Consider the following 25,016-nt stretch of genomic DNA (forward strand, 5'->3'; position numbering starts at 1 on the left):
TGTTCACAGTGCTCACACCTTCATTCCCTGTTCAAAGAATGTCCTTTTTTTATTTTAAACTAGGAGGAAAAAAATCAATTTTTGGCAGCAGCTAGAGCTTGTAAAGGAAGTGATAACAATGAATTTCTCAATAAATTTACAATGCTGCATCAAGCTTAATAAAAAAGCTTAAAAAACCCAACAATGTTAACATAAGTTAGAAATGTAGTTCTGGATTCTTCTGTATTCAGAAGACTGCCATAGGAAAAAAAAAAAACAACAAATCTTCAAACACTAATTCTGGTGTTTATCCAGTTAGGATACAGGATACTTGTGCTTCACAAATTTAGTGTGACTAAATATAAAGAGCAAAAAATAAATACACCTAGCAAAGTTCAGGGCTGACCTCCAGTCTTGCTCTTCTTGGCAAATTCAGCTCCATAGTTGCTTAACATACCATGCTACGATGGCTCTCCTTGCAGGATCACCAAATTTTGTTTTGTTTAACAACAACATTCCAAAGGGAGTCACTGAAATACAAATGTGCTTAGCCAGAAATTTTTTCATCAGCTGCATCAGTGGCTAAGCAGCAGCAGAGCAAAGCAACCAAACGTTTCCATACTCACACATGAACCAAAAAGTTGATAAATTTCTATCCATTTTTCAAAGAGCTCACTTTTACATGAGTCTTTACCAGAAGTTCCACAGTTTAAGTGCAACTGCTTTTTCCCATAAGCTCTAATGAGGACTTTTTAAGTTATTTTTTTGTTTTTTTTTTTCCCCAATCACACTACATTTTCTTGCAAATCCAGTTGAAAACGTTAAGGAGCACAGAACAATTTTTTCTTTGTCTTAAGCACTGCCACAGGTATCTTGAGGAATATTAACAAGTAACAAAAGAACAATAACTCACAGTAAAATAACTGCATTTGAAAATTACAGTGGTGCACTCAAGTAGGCACAATTTCAAAAGAAAAGATCCTTGAATAAAGTAAGACTTCTTATTAAAAAATACACAATGTGTATGAACAAAATCTGATTTCCTTCTAGACATGAGTCGTTAAAAATGATCATCACTCACCTCTCCTATCACTTCTGCCTGCGTTTGTGGATTTGTCAGAAGGGCAAGGGCAACGTCCTTCACATTTCACTGAGATTTGTTTTCCTGAGACACAAGCTTGATATTCTAATTTGCACTGCAAGAGGAGAGAACGACTGGCATTAATACAAACATCTTTTACAGCAAAAAGTACAGCTCCTAAAATATTTTGAAGTGATCTTTCGTAAAGTACTTAAATTTTCGTAGACACAGTTGCAAGGAAAAATTTCTGCAGAGTATGCTAAAGAGTCTGATTAGATAAACGTATAAAGGTTTTGCTCCTTAAGCTGCCTACAGTTTTGAACTCAATTCAGGCATTAGTGCACTTCTGGTTTTAGACTGATTTGAGTACATATATCAAAAAGAATTAGGCTGCGTTGGTTTTATTTATATTACATGAGCAAATAAACAAGGCATCAATATTCACTATCAATAGGAAGGGATTAAGAGGGATCTATTATGGGATTTATGACTTATTTTCTACTTTTAAGACAGCATTATTCTAGTAAAAAATAACAAGTAAAATAGAAAGCTGTGGCTGATTCAATTCTGGTGGCAGTTTTTCTAATATAGAAACAGATTCATCTGTACGGTTCTGATCTGTGGATTTAGAGTTCTGATTCACAAACCTTGCAAAAATAAACTAAATCTAACCAGGAAATGGAATTGTCTGAAATATATAAAACTAATATAGTAAAGATCACATACACAGAAAATAATATTATATTTTGTCAGTCTTCTCAAAAAACTTCACTTCTATTTCAAAACAAGTTCTTGACATACAGATCTGTCTGTAAGATAATCAGCATACTATCAAGAAAAATGAAAACAAACAAAAAAATGTAGTATTTGAAAATGCTCAGAGATAAGGAAAGGAAAAGAGCAAAGTGCTTGTGTAGAACACTTCATCCTTGAACAAAGGATTGAAGATGCCTCATCGGTCAGATAGAAGACAAATAACAAAAAATTGTAGGAGTCAGAAAAACATTTCAAGTGACAAATAAAAATATGAAATCGGTTTTACGCACCACAACATTTCAGAAAAAAAAAAATGTAAGAGCTTGTGAGCTATATTCCCTGTTCTGTTTAGGTGTGTAACATCAGTTTAATGCAATCATATCATACAAATAACAGGATTTCTGGCAAATCCTAAAGTCGAAGTTTCTCTTGCCCAAAAATGAGGAAGGAGTTGGGCACACACTGTAGCTATATAAAAGATGTTGCTGAATGGCCTGATGAGGTTTCCACTAGTATGCAGACAGAATGACTTGAACGCAGTTCATTCCTGTGATTTTACCAACTTTTAACACTGCTGCACTTCTAATTTTGTCACACTGCCATGAGGTTCTCCACCTGAACTTCACCATGTTGAAATATCTTTTTGCACCACTTCCAGTATCAAAGAGAGGACACATTAGAAAATTGAGAGTATCTCAAATGTTGTGCATCTACACAAAACCATAATCGCAGCTCAGTTCTGACTGTGCTACCTTTACTCAAAAAAAGGCACGCTTGAAGACAGCATGGCTAAAATAATCTTTAATTCGACAAAACAAAACACTAAAACAGATCTCTTCCAATTGAAAGTACTTCCTTATAGGAGCTGACTCTGACAAAACTGGCTACTTTACTGTGTATCTGGACAACTGTCCTGTCTGTACAGGAAGGTACCACGATCTCCTTCCAGACAGCACATGACGTAAAACTCATATTTTAATACATGAAATAATCTGCAGTGTCAGTGGAATAGATCATAGTCTGAATTTAATATATATTTCTGTTCCCTGCTTTAAGATCTGAGAATTTTACAGTCCAGTCTTAGTAGATTAGGGAGTCAAATCTATAAACACCTTGTTTTCAGGATGCTTACAAAAAATGCGTCAGGCACGGAGTCACTCAGCAACTGAATTCAATGAGACCATTTAAAACCGGGCATACAAATTCTATTTCTATTTATTTATTTAAAATACTGGCAATCAAACATGAGGAGTACAAAACAAAGAAATACATTTTGATGCTTTTTTTGTTTAAGACTCCAGTATTTCCACTTTGTTTCACTCAAGTGTTGCTGAAGAAACTAATAAGCACTTCAAAGTTGCCCCAGCCAACATGATAGATACGAAGTACAAGTTTAGTCCCCTGAATTAATTTTCTTTAAAGGTGCCTGCTTCAATTTATTTGAAAGTAACATTGCCCTCTTAAACGTAAAGAAAAACAGTGCCTCACACTTATCATGGATACTGATACCTGAGTGAGTGCAAGTTCAATGCACAACAGTTCCAACTCCGTATTCCCATTCACAGCTATATCAGAATTTCACATGCACTGAACTCCTTCTATGGACAGGCAGACAGAGTTACACTCTCCATCTCCAGTAACAAGGCAAAATCAAAGTGCTTGTGTAAGCCAGAAATAAATCAATAGGCTTTTCCGACAATTTAACAGCAGCAGCTAGTGACTCCAGGAGTATGATTCTAGTTCAAAATTCTTGTCTTTGTTCTCTAAATCAACAATGCACTGGGATATTAGAAAGATAGCTCAGTAAAGCAAAGGCAGGCTAGATATCGCTCAGTGTTCAGCTCAATAAATTGGCAGCAAAGCAGGAAACACACTTGAAAAACTTCATAGAAGAAGAAATTTATGGCATACAGAATATGAGCACACAGTGAAAACAGATGCACTACCAGCAGAGGAATTATTAGGAACATGACAAAATCGTTTGTTTCGAGACTTTGGGGAATCAAAATGATTTTAATTTATTCATCTTTAATATTGACGTTTATATGGGGAAAATTTATCACTGCACATTTTTCAAGGAATTCATCTTTTGTAGAATTACTTAATTTGATTTTATGAACAGTTGGCTATTTGTGCTATTTTCACCACAACCCTTCAAATGCGTGAAAAGAATCCATTTTACATTTTAACATATCTAGCTTTTTCTCTTTTAATCTTGATTCTCTGCACTGGAGTTTCAGTATGTCTCATTTGTATGTCTGACTTTAGGGTTGTTTCAACTGTTTGAGTTTTTGTATATCTTGTTTCAAGACAGAATAATAGCTATTTCTTACTTGTAAGCACTGTGCAGCAGCATACAGCTTTGGAAACAGATGGAGTGTAAGTACCATGCCAGGGTCTCATGGCAGTGTATTTCAGAATGAAAAGTGCCTCATTTCTGTACTCTTCAGTTTCCCATTTGAAGATGCAATTTGTTTACTTATATTCTGTCTGTTTGAAAACCTGCTTGGTAGTAAATGGACCCAACATTCTTAAATTTACCTTAAGTAGTTGTTTGGTGAACTAGAGACAAGCAATTAAAATCCGTGGGAAGAACATCAAAGAATGTGTGTCATCTCTAGACGTGACTCATGCAGCTTTACTGTTATTACAGTAAAGATGAGAACAGTTATACTTCTGGAACAATTACTATGTATGTTATTTTGATATACATAAGCTCTGTTCTTATAACTACTCCTACAGAGTTGGGAAGATTAAATGACAGTAATATATTTCATTAAGCTGTGCTGCCTTCCAATCCAAAGAGCTACCTGTCAACAGCTGCCAAACCAATCTCTGTATGTTCTCTATAAAAAGACTACTTTTGCCCCCAAGATGGAAAGAAGTATTTTCTTTTCCATGGCAAAATTATAAAATCATGGATATACATGGAAATTAAAAAAACAATAAAATAAAAAACATGTATTTTTGTATTCAACTGTTATGAACAGAAGAACAACATACATTTTTTTACAGTGTGCTCACTGAAGAATCCTACCTTCTCTTGTATTTGTATGTCAATGAAGTTCCAGGTAGATAGCACATACTTCCTTATGTACTTACTTACCTTAGAATATCCCCAAATCAAGTTCCTCTGACCAACTGATGTAATTTTCAAGTGTGAATGACAGTATGCATGCACATATATGTGGAAGACTGTAATAAAACCTGTGACTTGGGAAAACTTTTTGACTGAAAGACTGCAGGAAATCTCCACAGAAAGGAGTATTAATGTCAGCATGAATATCAAATATGATAAAACCTCTCTGTAGAGTGAAAAAAGAATATTCTGAGAATATTTTTATTGTTTAGAACATTGAAACTTAGTTGAATTTGAACTGTCTGAGCAAACCTGAAGCTGCTGAGAAACTGTGAAGGGTGGAAAATGCACGATTAGTGCAGAAATGAATGAAAAAAAAAAAAGAAATGAATAAGGAAAAGGTTATCTCAGAAAGTATAGTATGATTTCTAGGAAATACACTGAAATAAATACTCAAATAACTTGTGAGCACTCAGAAGATGAAAGGAGATGAACAATGCTACAGAGTTTTATCAGACCAATAGTAATAGATCTAGCTTCATTCTCTGGAAGCATTTCTAGAAAACAAAGATAAAATAGAATTCAAGCACTTTGATTTTGCCAGCACTTGTCATGCTCTCTTGCACTGCAACCTTGTAAGCCACACCAGAAAGCACACTCACTGCATAATCATGCTGTACGATGATGACAAAACTAGTTAAAGTGATTTTCAGATAATAGCAATCAATGACTTGCAGTCATGAAAGGCTGCACTGGAAGCAGATTTTCACAAGAGCGTATCACAACCCTAGAACTATTTTGTCCCTTCTTTAATGGCTTAGGAGATATCCTATGAAACATGCAATACATTTTCATACCTTTGGAATACATGAATTTAATAAAAAATATTCGCAATATTGAAAAAGGCTGAAAATACAATGTAATTCAGAAAACTGCTATTCCTCTTTCAAGCAGACATAGTAATCAACTTGAACACTCAAACTAAAGAGCAGCTGGCTAGAATTCCATTCCAAAGGGAAAAAAAAGAATCAAGTGATCACCGTCAACAATTGCATGGACTTTTAAGAAAAATGTCATGCTATAATGTATAAACAGGACTGTAGCCTACAAAATGTGAAACAATTCTGTACAGCCTGGTAAAGGTTAAAAGAATGCACCTTATTGCAGCTTTGTGACAAGATTTCAAACAGGTGATGAGCCCACATGAAAATGTCAGAAGAAAACCCCACAAAGTAACAGGTAAAACCAAAGGCCTAGAAAAAAATGTAACTGGGAAACCAGCTCAAGCAGTGAAGGTGTTCAGTCTTGAGAAAAGAGGACTCATGTAATAGCTGTCAAATAAAAGGCATCTGAAAGGTATTTGAAAAGAGCACCGTGATAAAAATGTTACAAGAAATAATTGCCTCAAATCGATGCAGTAGAGTTTTAGATTAGATACCAAGAAGACTTTCTGATAATAAAGCAGTGAGGTATTAAAATACTCTGCTGGAAATGCTTATTGAATCTTAAACGTTGGAATCTTTATAACCAGGCTTAGATAAATCTGTCAGGAATGACACCTGTGTAGCTTACCTTGCTTTGAAAAAAGTGGATCAACCAGACAACACAAAGCTTACTGAATGAGAAAGCACAGGATAGGTTTGCTCTCAGCACCAAGAGACACACTTGCATGATGCGCAAGGAAAGAAGGAAAGAAGCACTAAATTAAACTAAATTAACTAAATTAATATTTATTCTGGTCCAAGGATGTTTGATAATTTAATTCAGCAAAATTGATTTGTTTAGTATTAAGTCTGTTTATTTTTGCTTTTCTGGACTCTTGGAAACTCAATATATGATTTGAGAACACACTAAATATTTTTAGATCCAACTAAAAAAACATAATAGTTGAATATATAAATTCTTTTTGGTGTGAAACGCGAAGGAAATGATCGTTTAATTGGACAGCCTAATCTTACGAATAATTGGCTTTCATTTATCTGCAACACAGTCTTCTATCTGTAAAACAACACTCATATCACACAGAGGGACTACGATGAGACAGAGTACATTGGTTGCTATTTGCAGACTCTCAAAAACTACAGAGAATAGAGATATATTACAAGGAATGTAGTTTAACTGTGCAGCTACTGTATGGTAAGAGATATTAGACTGCGCTGAACAAAGCAGAGCTAACAAATGACTGACTAGATAACGAGACACAAGTCTATTCTTTGTTTTAAGTGAGGGAAAGACTTGAAAAAGAAACAATAACAACTTAAGGTAAGATTGCATTGTATGTCTATCCAAGAAGAAAAACAAGCAGTGCTTGCACATGAATTTCGGCATTTCCCAGTCTGCTATCAAGCAGCTTTTTCTCATTGATTTAATTCTGTCCATTTTGAGAATACTTCCTCAGTGACAAGATAATGTATTTTTCCACAACAACGTTGTTTTCTTAAGAATATCTATCAGCTTTTAAACAAACTAATTAAAGCCGACTATTAAAAATACATATAGTTGCCCTGGCAAGCAAGGAACAGCAGCTCATGCACTAGAGTGGTCTGCAGATACTCCCACCAGCTCCTCCTTTTCTTCACCTTACACACACTGGGCAGCTAGAGACAGATCTGACACACTGGTAGCATAAGATCCAACTCATTGATGTCATCTGCCAGAGCATTCACCTCGGTCACCTATACTCATTGCATCCATTACACGCTTCAAGCCATGGCAACACTGCTGTAAGTCCTTAGTTCTGAAAGCCTGAAGTTAGGTTAGCTATGTCAACACACCCTTTTCTAGAATATAAACATAAATTTGCAGCATAGGATAGGATATAAAGTCTTTTTTGATGTAATGAAGCATATATAACTTATAAAAAGGCTTTCTACAATACTCTTCCATTAAATGCTGAGCACTTAGTAAATTACGTTTTAGACAGCCTGTAGCTCACACAACTGTAAAAAATGTTTGATCTTTAAAGATAGCTGTCACTTGTAACTGTACCTTATATGAATAATAAGAGCTCTTTAGAAGTCCACGACTCTTCAGTGCATGTAAAATTAAACAGGTTGTGCAATCTAAGAAAAAATACACTGGTGAATAATTAAATTCGGACTCATATGATACTAGTTAGTTCATATGCTAGAAATACCTGAGTACATACACTCACAGAGGGAAAAAAAAAAGTTGATAGATTTTTTTTGTTATTACTACCAATTACGGTCAGGGATTATTGCTCTGACACTAGCCATTGAGAGAGGAGAACATAAAAGGCCCTACTTCTGACTCCTCAGCTTTTCCACACTCTCACTCACTCAGATCTAACCAAAATTTTTAGAGTACAAGAGGAAAGAATAAGGGGAAACTAGGCTTAACAGTAGGGACTGGAGAACTCCAGGATCTTAATACTGTAGTCTACAAGCTGTAGACCACAGCACTCAATACCCATCAACTGAATGTCCATGGGTCAAGCAGAGAAACGTATCTGTTACAATACAAATAGAGTGGCTGAAAGGAGTGAATTTAGAATATCTACACATTCCTACAGTAAAAGCTTACAGTTCTTCTTTCCTTATTTTGTAAATGAATATGAATAGGTGGTAGGAAAGAGATTTTAGTATTATGCAGTCAACAGGATCTCTGAGAAAAGATCTCTTACTGGAATACAACAAAGAAAGCTACTGAAGAGAAGGATGCAATGTTAAATATTTCTTCCAGCATAATTATGTCTCGTACTAATAGAAATCTCTCCCACAGAACTCCATATTATTCCACCTATAGAGATCTGTTTTCTCTTCATTTTTAGAACGTGATGTCTGTCAGTTGAGGAGATAATTACTCCATACCAGTAAGCAGTACTGCATTATTTCAACTTCATTTTGTGCAATTTTTTTCACCCCCAGGGTCCCTATTTTCCCATTTTATCTCAATTTCAGAAAGACTACACTTTCTCAAAATTTTGCTTTTACTGCATTTTGTGCAAATCTCTATTTGGAATTACGGCCTCAGATTTGAATGTCCTGAAGTAAAATAGGTAAGAAACTACAATATACTGTAACTGGATTTGTCGCTGTTATCTCAAATGGGGTGAGAGGGATAAAAAAGTGTGTATTAGTCTGGTAATGTTCCAGATCCAGTTCAACATGAAGTGTTACCTGATATGAAATCTGGAAGAGGGGTAAAGAAATTCAATACTCAAGTGGCAGATACAAAGCAACGGTTGATATTGGTTCTTTCTTTTGTGTTATCACACATTAGGTTATCTGAAAATGTAAGTAAAAACATGTCCAGATTTTGTGATATTATAATGGTAGGCCCAACATGGAAATTGTTATTGTGCAAATCTGTAATTCCCTAGGAAGAGCAGCTGAGAAGACACAAGTAATTGCAACATACAGCTTCAAACTAAAAACAATCAGCTAGATGTAATGCTAAGATGCAATATTTTCAAGTAATTCAAGCTTTAGAAACTAGAAACTAACCTGAAAACTTATTTGTCAAGTGTCAAACACAGATCTACAAATGCTTTAAAATTATTTTGCCAGCAACTGATCTTTCTATAACAACATGTTAGTTATGTGTGTTACTTACCCAAGTAACAGGAGTTTGGGTAAAAAACTTTTCCAGCCAATAAATTACTGTTTAAATGAAACTAACATGAAAAGCACCAATTATAAAAACATGCAACTAGCGTTTTCAACAAAGAACAAAAGGACGAATACTTGCTGAACCAAGACCCTGAGCAAAAGAAATCTTCTGTCTTTGAAAAAACTGTCGATACACTACTTCTGAAGCTATGAACTAAAAAAAGCCATTTGGATAGCAAAATGAAAATCGGTATATAGTTTTCTTTCTTTACACCTCTATAGCTCTTGCCTGTTTTCTACAGCACTATACAGTGCAACAGTGTAAAAAGAAAAGCATAAAATTAAGCCAACTAACTACTCAATCTTTTTTTGGACTCCCTAAAAATATTAATTCACAGGAAGAAGCAGACAGATGCCTACTGTGATTATTTAAAATTAGATACCTACCTGCCTTTGCTTTCATCGATGCTTCTGAGACAGATGCTGCTTAGGAGCATTTGAAAATCCTTTTATGCATCAATTCGCTATTTAAATGACACACCTTTGTTTTATACACACTTCCACGTCAGACGTCATTTTGTCAGACTGCCCCTCTGCTGCTATCTGTCACACAGCAGCAAAATGTAATGGGATGTTGTTGGGAAGGTTTCGCCTTTACTGCCATACCACCAACATCTGCCTCTCATGTTGTGGGCCAACATAATAAAATAGGAGGCATTACTTTCGGATCAGTCCTTATAGACACCTCACCACCTTGTTTTACATGTTTTGCAATCATGTGGGCTCATTTTACGTTCTGAAATAAGAACATAAAGTTTGCTTAATGCTAAACAACAAAACCATATGATATCCCAATTTAAAACATGCTATTTCCAGTAAATATACTGAAAGGTTTCATTGTAATTCACAGAATCAGAATCACACAATTCATTATCCTTATATTCATTTTTGGCCTAAAACAATACATTACCTACCTAATTTTCATGTTAGCATTTAAATATTCCTTGAAGAAAAATTCTGTAAAAGACAAGATTTCTCAAATCTGCATTAAAAAATATTTGGAATTGTGGTTTTGTTTTTACTTATTTTTTAATGATTAACAAAAGGGGCAAAGTCAGATAGCTATATTACTCCCACCTATATTTTTTTCTTCTGTCCACGGCTTAGTCTCGATTATAATCTCTGAGAGCTTAAAAACAGACTAACAGCCTACCATAAATAAACATGCTTGAGATGAGAAATTTCACTTTCTGAATTATTTCTAATTATTATTTACTTAAATCTCTAATCTGAATTGCTTTTGTCCCTATTATTTGTTCAAATTCCTGCATCTAACAAGCTCCATTTTTGAAAATTCGTCATATTTTCTAGCAGAAACAAGCTACAGATCCATGGAATCTCACTCAATTCACTCAACAAGTATAGAAGACTCTTGGTCTACCTTCTTTCTCGTATTCAGTTTTGTAATTTGGAAAAAATCTCTTGAGAGACTGAAAAAAGAATAATGCTTAGACAAAACTAACCTTACATTTACAAGATCCCACTTTAAATGGAAATGAATATTCAAAGAAAAGATAATAGTGCAAGTTAATTCTCCCAAATTATCGTTGAAACAGCTGAAAATTTGGGTGGAAAATCTACTAAGAAAGAACTTCAGCAATCCTCAGGTGACATGCAAATTTCTGAGTAAAAGCAATAACAAAGTAAGAGTACAGAGGAAGCATGGATTTTATTTTTTATTTTAAAAAATCTGCTCATAGTTCATTAGCATGCATAATCACTGTATTTTTAATATCATATACTTTCCTACTATACTGGCTGATTACATTACTAATTAAACAAGTTGAATTTATCTAATTATGTCTAAGTTGAAATATTTATAAAATTATATGTGAGCTAAAATATCATCTGAAGAGTATGCTCATTAGTCTTCAATTACAGGAAATATAATTAAATTAACATGTACAGACTTGATTAATCCATGTTAGGCTATACTGCCCAAGTCTAAGAAATTTAAACTATACTGTGTCAATAGAAAAAAGAAAAAAAAAAAAAAAGAAATCTATGTACTTATATTCCAGTGAAATGCTGTGCATTATAGTATCATCCCCTTTCAGTCATACCATTCAATTAGGTATTCTCAGATTTCCTGTTGTCATATTGCCACCTCAAATCTCTATTCTCTATATTTTGACCACATAAGAATGTATGCTAAAATTTATACTATTTACTTCTGCCTGAAATATTAGGAAATTAAAGGAAATTCCTTTATAAAATTCCATAATGGCTCATTATTATTTTTCATCCTGTCCAGGAAGAAACAGCCTTGCTGTATAGGTGGCAGTTGATTGTGTAAAACACAGCAGTTTTTCTCTAGAGGACATGCATCTCCATTTGAACTGATGGAGATACTTCTTGCACAGAGCCACACAAAACTGTACCTAAATCTTTCTATTTCTTGCTGTCATTACTTCATTTATAAAATATGCAAAATTTTCCATGTTCTAACTTCATCAAATATACTAATTAAAATTAGGACACAAAGCCTGAAGTCATGATCCAAATGAAGAGACAGAGCAGCAAGTCTTTCTAACACTCTCCCAGCGAGTCCATGGTGATCTATGAATTCTCCATTCTTTCCTTTGATACAGAGGATACACCACTGATATTCAGTCATATTCTTCAGATCCCATTCTCTCAGTTTTGTGTGGTGTACATCAGTGTTCAGATCTGTTCTTTGGTTTTTTAGAATTCTTTTACTTGCATATTTTCCTTCTGATTTACTTGGGATTTCACCCAAGAGTGCATTTGTTTGTTAAGAAATACTTGGTCTCACTTGGATCAAGATTAATGTAGAAAAACAAACGAGGGAACAGAAATGTAGCTTCGTGTCTGCAATATTTCATGGCGTGCTTTTCAAAATTACAAACACAAAAATACTGATCCTTAGAAGAAGACTATTGCTGATACTATACTTCACTGAGATAGTCCTACCAATTTAGTGTAAGTCTTTTCTCCGAGACAGCACAACTAGCCGACAGCACTGCTGGTCTAAATTTTACTTATGCTGTCTGATGTTATTACTTAACACATAGTTATTTCAGTTCCTTGCTAAGTGTTAGAATGACCTACGTGAAGAGTGTGCATAATTATTTTTGATAGAAGCTGAACACTTTGTTCTGTTTGATTACTAAGCTTAATTAGAAGTTCTAGTAAATTTTAATTTGAATAATTCCACTTTCTCCAGTCATTTTTACTTTTCAGTTCTGCAGCTTTTCGAATGCTTACTGTTCTGATAATTGCCAGAGAAAAATCAATATAACTAAGTTAGCGTAACTTCTTTTGGGCCTGCTACTTACACATTGCTACAAAACCATTCTTATAGGGAAAAACAGAATTAATTTTTAAGAAAATTAAAGATTGCTCAGAACAGCGAAATAAATTGCAGCCAAGCAACACTTATTAGATCTCTTTATAAGACAGTTTTTTTTTTTATTCTATTCTGTGTCTACAATATAGTATTTGGAAAATGAACACTTTTTAAACCCTAAACTTACTTATTTCTGTAACACATAGCTAAATGATAAATTTCTTTGCTGATACAATCTCTTCCATTTCATTGCATATTTGGAGCATCTGCATTATCTCAGAGGACAATTTCCACCAGTGGTAACAGTGAAAGACAAGCCATGTTTTGGATGGCCGTGCAGATTTTCACAAGCATGGCATGCAGGTTCTTGTTCATCACTAGCAAAAATGCATAGTTATGGTGGTGATGACGTTGATACATGTTTTTTGTAGCTGAGAAGTTGCTCCACCAAATGGTGTTATTGTGCTTTTTGCATCTGTTGTGGTTTCCATGGAAATAAATATGAGGTTACCTTTCTGGAGCAACTTACATATCCTCTATTACATTGGGCACACTGTTTGAGATCTTCTTTCAAAGAATTATTGCTGTAATATTTAAACGATTTCACTGGGCCGAGACCTATGGTGGTTTTCTGATTTGTCATTTGCGACTTTCAGTCTCATTTCCTTTAATCCCATTCTTATCATAGATTGTCTGCTATTAAAGCTCAAAATTTGTGCCCTAGGTTGACACCACCTTGCTTGATCCTCAGTGCCCTGAAGTGCTCCCTCTTTTCCCTTAAAAAAAAGAAAAAGAAAAAAATCCCAAGATCACAAAAATCCTCTAATCCCACCTAATTACCTCTCCAGTTACAATTTTATCTCCTTCTCTCCACTGATTCTAAGCCCACTAATGAACTGTTGCTTGGTAAACTGGAGACATTTTCCCTCTTTCTATTCCCTTCTTGTAACTGATGCAATTCACCACCGCCATCTCCACTCCTTCTCCAGGTGCATAAATGTTTCAAACGGCCATATAAACACTATTTACTGTATCTTAATGCTCCAGATCCATCCTTCCACTGGTCTGCTTTCCAAACTGTTATCTGCTCCACACCATCACTTACCACACCAGTGTAACAACACCAAGGGCAATTCCTACATTCAGCCTCTATTCATTTATTTCTGTACGATGTATAGATTCTCTTGCAATAAGGTCTTGGAGCAAAACTATTCTGTTTATTTCAGCTGTAATTCCAATTACACCATTTTGAATACTATTTTCCAAAGATGAACTGCTGCTGGTTAAAAGCTGCTCAGGATGTCTCCAATGCAATCTAGCAGATTCAGAAAACTGAAATCTGAACTATCATCTAATCTTCACTTTAAGTGATCTGCTTATTCTTGTTTTAATGGCGGTCCTTTTTGTCAGTTTACGTACAAATGTAAAAATTTACATTTTCATGAATAATTTCTGAATCTGAGCTCCTTCTGTATTCATTATTTTGCTGCTATGATATGAAAAATATTTAACACTCACAGAGGTTTCACTTTCCCCTGTCAACTTATCCTACTCTTTTACTAATTTGTGCTTATAGCCTAGATTGTTTCTGTAGTACAGAAAACACAATATTGTTTTTAAAAATAACTTAAAGGCATTACATAGAGCAAGGCTTAAGAATATTTTTTCCAGTCCATAAAGCAGCATTTTTTTTAGCTGAAGTATTAATGTTTATGTACACTGTAATGTACGTGCAGTACATAGTTTTATATTAAACTAACATAGTATCCTGGAAGTGAAAAAAGGGACCCAAATTCCATTACTGGCAGTATAACACGTCATCCTCATCTAAGAAATACTGAGCTACTCAGAATTTCAGAACACTGAATGTTCTATTAAGTATTTTGTCATCTAAGTTGTCATCTAAGGTGTCATCTCAATTTCCTACAGCTTTAGCAGCTATTTATTTTGAATGTGGTTGATAAGAAGATATCATTTAATATATAATTTGGGATTTTTAGAACATCAGCCTATTTGGAAAAAAATGACTAAATAAAGTGAGCAAACCCTTCTGACACTTCTCTGACTTTTTAAAATATCATATCCTATCACTTCTGGTTCCAAACAAAACTTCAAGCATTAATGGTAAAAAGTATTGATTACAAAGACTGGAAAACCACACAATCTCCATCTGATTTGTTAGCATTAGTCTTTCTTCTTAAACATTTAAATAATAAACATGGAGCTTCGAGCATTTCTGTGAAAATCAGTCTAACCTGATGAAGTTTACTTCTTACATCAATCAGACAATATACCTTTTATTTTGCTGACTAGTAGTGAATCATATTCAAGAAATTGCTTTTTTTTCTCTCTCTTTCCAACTGCAAGTCTGTGGACCAGTATGTTATAAAGAGATTTATTTCAGATTACATTATTTTGTTTCTAAGGATAGCAGGCAAACCTTAAAACTTATTTCTTTTGGCTGTGTTTCATGTAAGTCTACAGCTGAGTAACAATGCAGATAAGAAATAGCTGGTGTATTAGATTAGCTCAATTTAAAAAGTCTGACAAACATGCAGGTTTGTGAATATTACTTCAATTTACCATAACAAATCAGATCAGTCACTAAAATATCTGATCACTCCTAAGATAACATTCTGATCACACAAGGTAACAACTGGGAGTAATTTGAATAAAATATTCATAGACACATAATCGACAAAGAGTACCTATGGTTTCAGAATAATTGCTTCTGAAGTAGGAAGGAATTTTCAGTAGTGCAGGCATGTGTCCTGAAAACTCAGGAAAAGCTAACTAATGAATCAATCGATTTAAGGTTCATAACAGGGTAATGATTAAAGTAAAAGCAAGGATTTAAAATGTTGATACTTGTTACGTTCTCTCCAAACAAGCTCTTGTACCTAACACATAGCTCAGACGTGCAGATCAAGGAAAGTCTTAAACACATCTGAAGTCAATATAAACAGCATCGATTTAAAAAAAATAATAAAAAATGGGATGTCCTTAGAATTTAGGCTTATGAAAAACAACGAACAAACAAACAAGCATTAAGTACAGAAACTTGCACAGAATAAGGAACCAGTACCAAACTTGCAGACCATCTGTTTCTCATTCACTCTTGCCCCTTTAAAAACAGAGGTACCAAAATTTGAGAGACTGAAGTACCTGAATAAAACATCCACAACTGTCAAGTTAAGGATTCATATCCTTTTGCTTGCTCTTCTGTATCTTTTCTATCTCAGTCTGAGAAGGAAGTTTAGATTCATTATTTTTGTAAAATAACATTTTTTTAATGCTATTTATACCCACAGCATTGTCATCGATATTATGAAGTGTTCATATAAAGGAGAGAAAATATTTCATAAAAAACTCATTGTGAATGTGAAAACAACTGAAGCAAATTGTTGGCAGAAGACCTAGAACTTACTGCCAAGATGATTATATAATAAAATCATAGGGAAACTAGCATATTTAAATGAAATCACTAATGTGATATTTTCCTTTCAAAATACTCAAATCATTGCTCACAGATCTTTTTTAAGGATCAGTTTTGTCACAGTGGGGCTACTTGCAAATCACCTTAGCCTAAGAAATATAGCTTCAGCCTATTATTCTGATGTGTGATCTTTATTTTTTTCCTTGTGGTATTTTCCAAAGTCCTGCTTATAATATACTACAACATTAGGGAATCGCTTCAAGCATCTCAGTTGTCACCTTATCCACAGATACACCAGCTTCATTCAGTGCATGAATAGAGAAATTCAGAATGTAAAACTAGACTAAGGAAACTTAAAACACACATATTCTTTAAAAGCTATTAACCACAAGCTGTGTATTAATGCCACCCTGGCAAGAAAACTGTTGGGTCTCTTTATGCTGAATTTCTTCGCACATAATAATTAATGTTCACTTTGATAACTCAACATTTTAGCATGCATGTTTTATTTCAGCGTTCCTGTACTGTTAATAATTAGTATTTCCTAAGTGCTTTTTTTCCTCTATATTGACTACTGGTGAATAACTGTGGTTTGAGAGCACGGAAAGCCTTAATATGGCCTGTTAAAAATCAGTGTGAAACACAGCAACCTTACCTGACCTCGGATAAGCTCAATTCAGAAGTTAACCTTACTTTCTACAGTGCCTATTCATTCCAAAGCAAAAAAATAAAAATTAAAAATTAAAAATAAAATAAAAAAATAAAATAAAAAAAATCATAAAATATCCATAGTTGTCTAATTTTATAAAATCATTTGCATGGCTTTGGTCTGAAAAGGGAGATTATTTGAACATAGTGTCCCCCTCAGACAACTGCAAGTTGCTGGCAGACTTACCATGTACTTATTTTCAGAAAATGTATTGCACACTTTGACACGGTCATTGACAAATGCATTATAAGCAAAAGAAAATTGCTATATAAACTCTTGCTGGAGCTTGATGACACAATGAAAATAAACTTTGCCTGGAGTAAAACATTCATATTTACATCAATTTTAAAAATGACTGCTCTTGAAATAACTTTGCAGAGAGCTCTACTTTGATGCAACTCCACCACTGAATTTCAGAACATAACGTCACTAAAAAAAACATACAATCTTTACAGTAACACAGAACTGTGGTCATTAACTTTTTAATTTTTTTTGTTCAGGCACTCTCCTGCTGTAAATTTAGACTCTACCATTATGAGGCAGTGAAATATGAAAGGAAAAGCCCTGCAAATGCACTCTGATGCCATGTTACCTTTGTCTGACATCCATTCAATGGGCACAGAGATCGAATAATATGTACTACTAGAATGACTGTAGCTCTGACAATGCACTGGAAGGGAAGCAGAGTACATCTACTTATTCCATTCTTTTCTCATCATTCTGTTTAAGCAACACATCCTCACCTTATCTTTAGTACATTAATTGATGTAAAAATGTCTGCAACTCATCATTATTTATAGACTTCTGTGTATCTCCTCCAGACCAGACACAGTGAAGCCATAAGGGTCACTTTTCACTCACAGGACTGTTCAGAATGCAACATTAATGAAGTTACCTGATTCTAAAATGGATCAATTATTCCTGATTAGTTTTTCCCACACTTCCTGAAAAAAATGAATTAATTTTCAGATTCTTCTGCTAGCGTATCAGAGTTTGAAAATGACACATGGTTTAACAATGTGAGATACTGCACATCTAACAATAATTTATTATGGGCAATAGATTGATTCTAAAAATGAGTACAGGTTGCTTCACAGCTACAGAGACAATTTCTGTGCAAATACAGAACTACTGGCTTCTCCTCTTCCTCCTCTACAATAAATACAGCTAGAGAAGCTCATTCTTCAATTAAGAGAAATGGGGGCATCCTTGTCTTTTCCTGTTCACATGGTTGCTTTTTTTTTTCTACCCTCTCCCCCAACCTCCCCCCCCTCTTTTTTTTTCCTTTATGATAACTGCCCTTAAGATTTTTAAAATTAGTTTTACAGTTTCAGCTTCATTTGCGAGAAAACACTCCTTCCTTTACAATACTTCTTTTTGTGATCAGCAACTGCTTGTGCCTCAGCATGGTGGTCAGAGAAAGGTAACAAAGAATTGCTTTGTTCCTTCCTCCAGACAATATGCCAGCTCCCAAAGGCAAGGACAAGGAAACCCACGACATTACGATAACTAAAGCCTGCTTTCATTCTTGTCTTGTGTTCTCCTCAAAGACAGCAACAGTTCCTCCAGGCTCTCTGTGAGACAGAAAATTGATAATATACAAAACTACCCAACAAACAGGAAAAACAGTTGTGATGCTTGTGTAATGTTGTGAAGACAGTAGGGAGAGACTGTGATAGATAAAGTTGACAATACTTAAAAAAAAAAAAAAAAGAACACTTATGTTTCAATATTTATCCCAAATTACTAATCCTGTGTACTTAAATTACAAAATCACAGGCACTGCCTTGTTTTTTATAGCTATGTAAAGATTAGACTTGGTACTTCACACGAGTCAGCAAAAGAAATGGTAAAAATATAATCTGATGTCTAGTTGCAAGATGCAAGCACGTTTCAAGCTCTTGACAAAACACAGGAAATTACTGTGAATTAAAATAAGAACATTTTCAAATACTTAAATTAAACCTCCAACTCTTATTGATTCTGAAAAGCCAGAATGTCTGTTAAGCCAGAGAGGGTGTCCAAAATTCACTGGGCTTCAGATACCTGGTGTTGAGAGGCAGAATTTTCAGTTAAAATTAAGATTCATGCGCACTGTTCTCTAAGCGTTACGGTTTTTAAAGAAAAACATTTTCTAATACAAAGTTCAGGATAACAGCACAAGAACTGTTAAGGTGGAGAAAATATTAGTTATACTCTGATTATTTTTTTTTCTTCTACTCAAAGTTTTAAGGAAAATGCTAAAACAATCCGTTTGTTTTCAGCATTTTGAAGTCTCCCAATTTCCCAGTGACACCTGCAAGTTTGAGTTGAGCACTGTACAAAAGCAGGCTCATGGCTTTTTGAACTTCAGTGCGACCAAAATCTTTTCTCTACAAAAAACAAGTTAGACTGACAATAGCGTTTTTGAATTATTATTCTGTCTCCAAATAGGTATGACAGAAAATTCTTAAAACACACGAAGTGCTGATGCAAAAAGTGATGATAGCCAACAATTATTTAAATTACTACTTTTTTTTCCTCTGCATATTTTACATCTATGCCTTTGGGCTTGGAATATGAAGCATCCTGTCAGTGGTCAACAGGAATATCTGATTTATGAGGTCTACCTGACCCCAGACTGAGGACACACGAGACTTTTCTTCCTCTTTAAAAACCACATCTTGGTGTCTGTAGCAAATACATTTCAGTGGAGCTCTGTTACACTGCAGAGCACTGCTGCACTGTGCTTCTTTGGGTACTGCTGTTCTGTGTTGCTTGAGATTTGCCACCATTTTGATTTTTTGTCTTAAGACGTGCGAGTGTTGCTGTAGATTGCAGTGAGGAATATATTTAAAACAAATAAACGTAGATTTGTGTAACTATACAGTATTTTACTTTCCAAGAGCTGGAATTGAAGTGAACATTGAAAGTATAATTCAGTTCTGTATTTAATTCTTACCTGAGAAGAATATGTGTGACCATCTGATCCACAAACAGGATTGGTATAAACTACTGGACACTGCTTGCAGTTTGATGAAATGGGACCACCCCTCCACTGTTTATGGCCTAAACCAGCCTCTTTCATACTGTAAGTAAACAAAAAGTATGTAATTCTGATAAGCAGTAGTAAAAATAGAACATAATCAGGGTATTTTAATGAGCCTTTACAAACAGTAAGCCACACATTATTTCAGCCATTAAGTAAAGTGCTGGCAGTCTTTACTCTTTGCTACATGCTTGTTTGCTATCATACCATATTCACTGTAGCTATACCTGGTATCTGCATGTAATTTCTAAGACATCTTGGTAAAAAAAGATTATTAAGATGATGCTTGACTTGTGTTGTATTTGCTTGTTTTTTTCTTATTAAATAGCATGAAGAGAGCTATTATTATATCTAGAGTTCAAAGAGTTAGCATTTAAATATTATTAGATGTTACTGTAAGAAATTCAATAGAAACAAGTGGTCTTTCAGAGTACTTTTAGCTTACTCTGACAACTGTCTTTCACAGACTGCACTTCTCAAAATTCAGATTCCACCATCAAAGGCAGAGTTCAAAGTTAAACAGAGGCAGCTTGCTGGAACACAGATTTGAACTGCACGTGTTTGTATATATATGCTTGCATGCATGCATCCAACCATATGCAAACATACAAAACCAGATTTTAACACAGACAAAAAACTATACTGGCCCAGATTAAAGACTCAAATGTGAACTAAGTTTTGACACTTCCTCAAAATATTCTCCCAGCCTTCAGAAGCTCATATCATACAGCCACTCTCTGAGAAAAATGTTTTCTTCTGGTTGTTCTGAATTAATAGTTATTTCATGATGTTTCCAAATGCTTTTTGCACCTGTGAAAGCATACAACAACCACTCTGTCCTGAAACACTTGTTTTATGAGAGCTGCCTAATTCACAGACTGACCTACAATATGCCTTTTATACTAATGGCTTCCATATAAATAAGAAAATAATTATTTTCATTCTGTTTCCTGTAGGAATCTTATCAAAAATCTAAAAATGATTATGCTTAGGACTCAGCATACAGGATACAACAAAGCAGTTAAATGTTCACACTCAAAAAATTAAACTCAGATCTTTAATGGAGCAGAACTCTTTCACTTTAGTTCACCTACAGATCATCAGCAACTGTTCTGCTAATTAGTCACGAACTACCTCCGGAGAAGAACTTGTCAAGAGTAATAAAATGAAATGAAATGAGAAAAAAAAACAACTTGTCCTCTGTTTTTCTGATGCACAGAGTAAATGTAAGCAAATAGCTCGATGGTAAACTGGTAATGATCAAAAACAAAACATCGTTTGTTGGTTACGCTGATGTTTTTACGCCATCCTTAATTACGTCTGTAAACATAGTCTTTAAGAAGAAAAAGATCAGGTGATTTACATATACATGTTTACAATCAGATTTTGTAGTGACTATATTCCGAGCTGATTCAATTACATGCGGCATAATGAGTGATAAAAATCTGTATGGGAAGTACACGAAAGGGAGAGAACTCAAAGACTTACTGCTAATTAATAATAACTAACAATCCCTTCTGCTGGATTGCTTTGTTTGAAGGCTAAATACACACCATTTCATTTCAATTAAAGAAAGCTACAGTTGAACAGTACTTTTGGTTACATACAATATGTGGCAATAATCTCTCATTACTGTGGCTCCTCTCACTTGACTTTTTCAAGGATCCACGTGAGCTCCAGCCTAATGAGATGGCTGCATCTTTCTCTTACTGTTTGTTTCTTCTGTAAATTACATATTTCCAGAAGTGTCTCAGAAGCCTGAGATAACTGACGGGATTATGGAGTCCCAGCTATCAACCCACTGTAATTTCTGTTCATCTGAGTCAAAGTAACTGTAAAACACTGCATAAATCAATTGCAAAAATTCCAGACATCAAAAGAAAGAATTTTGATGTAAGTAAAAACCAGAAATTGGAAACAGGACTTCTGAGCTACACAGAGGCTGCTGTTGCGTATGGTTTCTCAAGACCAGTAGAGATGACAGATTTTTAGCTTATCTGTCCTCACAATTATATCTATGCCCTCAGTGGAGTTTACAGAACAAATAAAGATGGGAATAGGGTGGGAGAAAGGCATGTCTGAACTGAGGAAAAGGGATGAGTAAAATCATCTAAAGGAAGAAAAGAGTATGATGTCTCAGAAAGGATCACTACAGTGCTGGACACTGGAACAAGCAGAGAAAACAAACCACAGGTCTGTGAAGACAAGCAGAGTGGTGAGAAGAACATAGTCAGAAAGATCACCTTCTCTCAACCAGCCTCAGACTTAAGCTTTTAAATGCGAGCTATCCCAGGTCATTCATTCAAGGCTGAAAAGTCAAGTTTCCTCTTCTACAAACAGCTCCCCTGAGACCTTCAGCAAATCACTCTCATGTTCTTAGTTTCCATGTAACTAGTATAACTTCCCTATAAAACAGAAGTATCTGTGTTTTCCAAACTCTAGATAAATGATTTAATGATAAATAAACTATAAATCATGTTAGTCCGGAGATTCTGAGTCATGCAAATGCTCTCGATAGACATATGTTCAGAAGCCTTAGTAAGAAAAATGGTTCTGTATTATAGCTGCTCAAGTATTGGACCATCAGTCGATGTCCTGGCAAGGAAATAAGAAAGTCAGTTCAAAATACTTTTAATACCAGTTATGGTATTCAAAACACTTCGCAAAATCTATCAGTACTGACTTAAACTTATGTATCCTAACATTTCATTTCTCCCTTATTTAATTCTATCAAGTTTGTTTCCTTTGACTATTTGTTAGTGCTTTTACAGGTGTTTTCTTTTGAGTGTTTTTTTTTTACCCCCACTTAGGCAATGACCATACATACAGATTTCTTACATGGAAATAATTAAGAAATGATTATAATGATAAAAATCGCCCTGAATTATAAAGCACTGTTGTATGAACACGATGTAAGGATACAGGAAAACAGCTTAAAGACAACATAAAAAATTTCCGTTATGACTTATCTATGCATTTAAAGCAATGTATTTTTATATTTTAAAATGTTAGAGGAAAATAATCAGTAAACAAATCAGTTATGTCACTGTGAGAAAACTCTTCTTTCTTCCTTGTATTTGTTGTTTTTTTTTTCCATCTGATAAGCAAGAACATCCAGATCATCACAACTTGAAGTTACTAAAATTCTGCCATTTAATTTTGTGATTCCACTACACTCACTAAAAAACTTCTTGTCCCTGTTAGTTTGTTGCCACAATAAAAATAAGAAGCCATATACAAGACGATCTCTTCCACTCACACATTTTATACTTCTTGATTTCCTGAAAAAGCATTTGGGGATCTCTCTATATATAGGCAAAAAAGTAGCTAGTACTAAATAGAGAAGCTCTGCCCCTTCGATACTGCTGACACCTAGTGATTATATTCAATCTATGGGTTTTAATTCACCAGCAACACTTGTGATTACATTAATTTGCATACACCAAATTGCACATATACTTTTAGACTGCATATGCAACTGCATGTCTGGAAACATAATTAGGCAATCTGCTCAATTACTCAAGCCTACGTACCTGTTTGCATACATAAACTTACCTTTCTGTGTATACAGTGATCACGCCTCCAACTACTTCAAGAATGCTTAAAATAACTCTGAATATTTAGCTGCAAGCTACTATTTCTTTCATAACGTGACTTTTTTTTAATGACACATAAAATGCATTAGTGTCCAATTCACTTGAATGAACTCAACAGTTAAAAGCTAGATTTGAGAATCCTGAAACACAGGTCTTCAAATGCAGACTGATAGAAACAAATTTGGGTTAGTAAAGAATTAATTTTTCAAGGAACTCTTGCAATTTTCCTCTGACAGCTATATTTGAATTTCTTAGATATTCTTAGAATTACCCTGATTTAGAGACTGTCTGATTACGTTTTGCTGCGGCCTTTGGGAGACACAATCAGGCTGTGTCAGATTAACATAATTAGAAAAAGCACTTGCGTTGCCAAATCCAATTTGTTTTTGTTAGACTTGACTAAATTTCCTTCAAAATTCCTTTTTCATGTGGAAGCATCCTAAAATAAAACTACAGCTCTCAGTGTTTCTCTCCAGTGACAAAAGCAACCAAGATGATACGGTGTGATGAACTGCAGGCAGCTCAGCCCCACACAGATGTTCAATCATTCCCCTCACATGGACCAGGGAGAGAACTGGGAAACAAGTAAAACTCATAGGCTAAAGACAGTTTCATAGGACATAAAAGGAAGGGAAAATAATAACAATGATAAAACAACACAGAGAATAAGTGCTGCACAACACAATTGCTCGTCACCCACCAACTGATGCCCAGACAGTCCCATGCAGCAGCAGTGGTCCCAGCCAACACCCCCAGTTTCATCACACCACATGATGCCATATGGCATGGAATACCCCTTTGTCCAGTTTGGATCAGGTGCTGTTCTGTCCCCTCCCAGCTCTCTGTGTGCCTCCAACCCTGCATTGGCTGAAATATCCTTAGCTCTGCGCAGCACCTGCTCAGCAACAACTAAAACATCAGTGTGTTACCAACGCTGTTTTCCTCCTAAGCTCAAAACACAACATGCTAACAAATACAGTATAGAAAATTAACTCAGTCCCAGCTAAAATCAGAACACATAGCCATTTCTTGAGTGTTTGTCTCTACGTTATTTTCACTTTTTCATTATTTTGCATTATTTTTAACACATTCAAGAAGAATTTGTCTCAACTCTTATTATCTCCTTCCACCGACTTGTAATAACAAAATATGTTTTTATTTTAATACAGCTTCCTGCCTTGTTACAGTTTCATTACTTTCAGCAGTATTCTGCATACTTTTGCAAAGCAAAGAAATCACTATTTTATTCTAAATATCTGTGTAGGTCACTCCAAAAGTAATGCCCTCTATTTATTTCCTTGGAAACTACAACAGATAGAAAGAAGACACTATCACTATTTGATAGAGCAAATTCTCAGCTACAAAACACTATTTTTCAACACAGTCAACATGATTAGCTATGCATTTTTGC

At 34.8% G+C, this 25,016-nt stretch overlaps 1 protein-coding gene across 1 annotated transcript in view; it reads right to left on the reverse strand.

Annotated features, from left to right (window-relative positions):
• The window catches only part of SPOCK3 (SPARC (osteonectin), cwcv and kazal like domains proteoglycan 3), a 156,711-nt gene that overhangs the window by 42,640 nt on the left and 89,055 nt on the right, over positions 1–25,016 (reverse strand). Inside the window, exons 5-6 of the mRNA XM_085222043.1 lie at positions 19,923–20,049; positions 1,061–1,175 (exon numbers count right to left, since the gene is read on the reverse strand). Of these exons, the coding sequence (XP_085078169.1) occupies positions 1,061–1,175; positions 19,923–20,049 (242 nt within the window). The remainder of the gene's footprint in view (positions 1–1,060; positions 1,176–19,922; positions 20,050–25,016) is intronic.

The sequence above is a fragment of the Meleagris gallopavo genome, chromosome 4 (assembly GCF_905368555.1).
Source record: "Meleagris gallopavo chromosome 4, MGAL_WU_HG_1.1, whole genome shotgun sequence".
In the NCBI taxonomy this organism is placed as follows: Eukaryota; Metazoa; Chordata; class Aves; order Galliformes; family Phasianidae; genus Meleagris; species Meleagris gallopavo.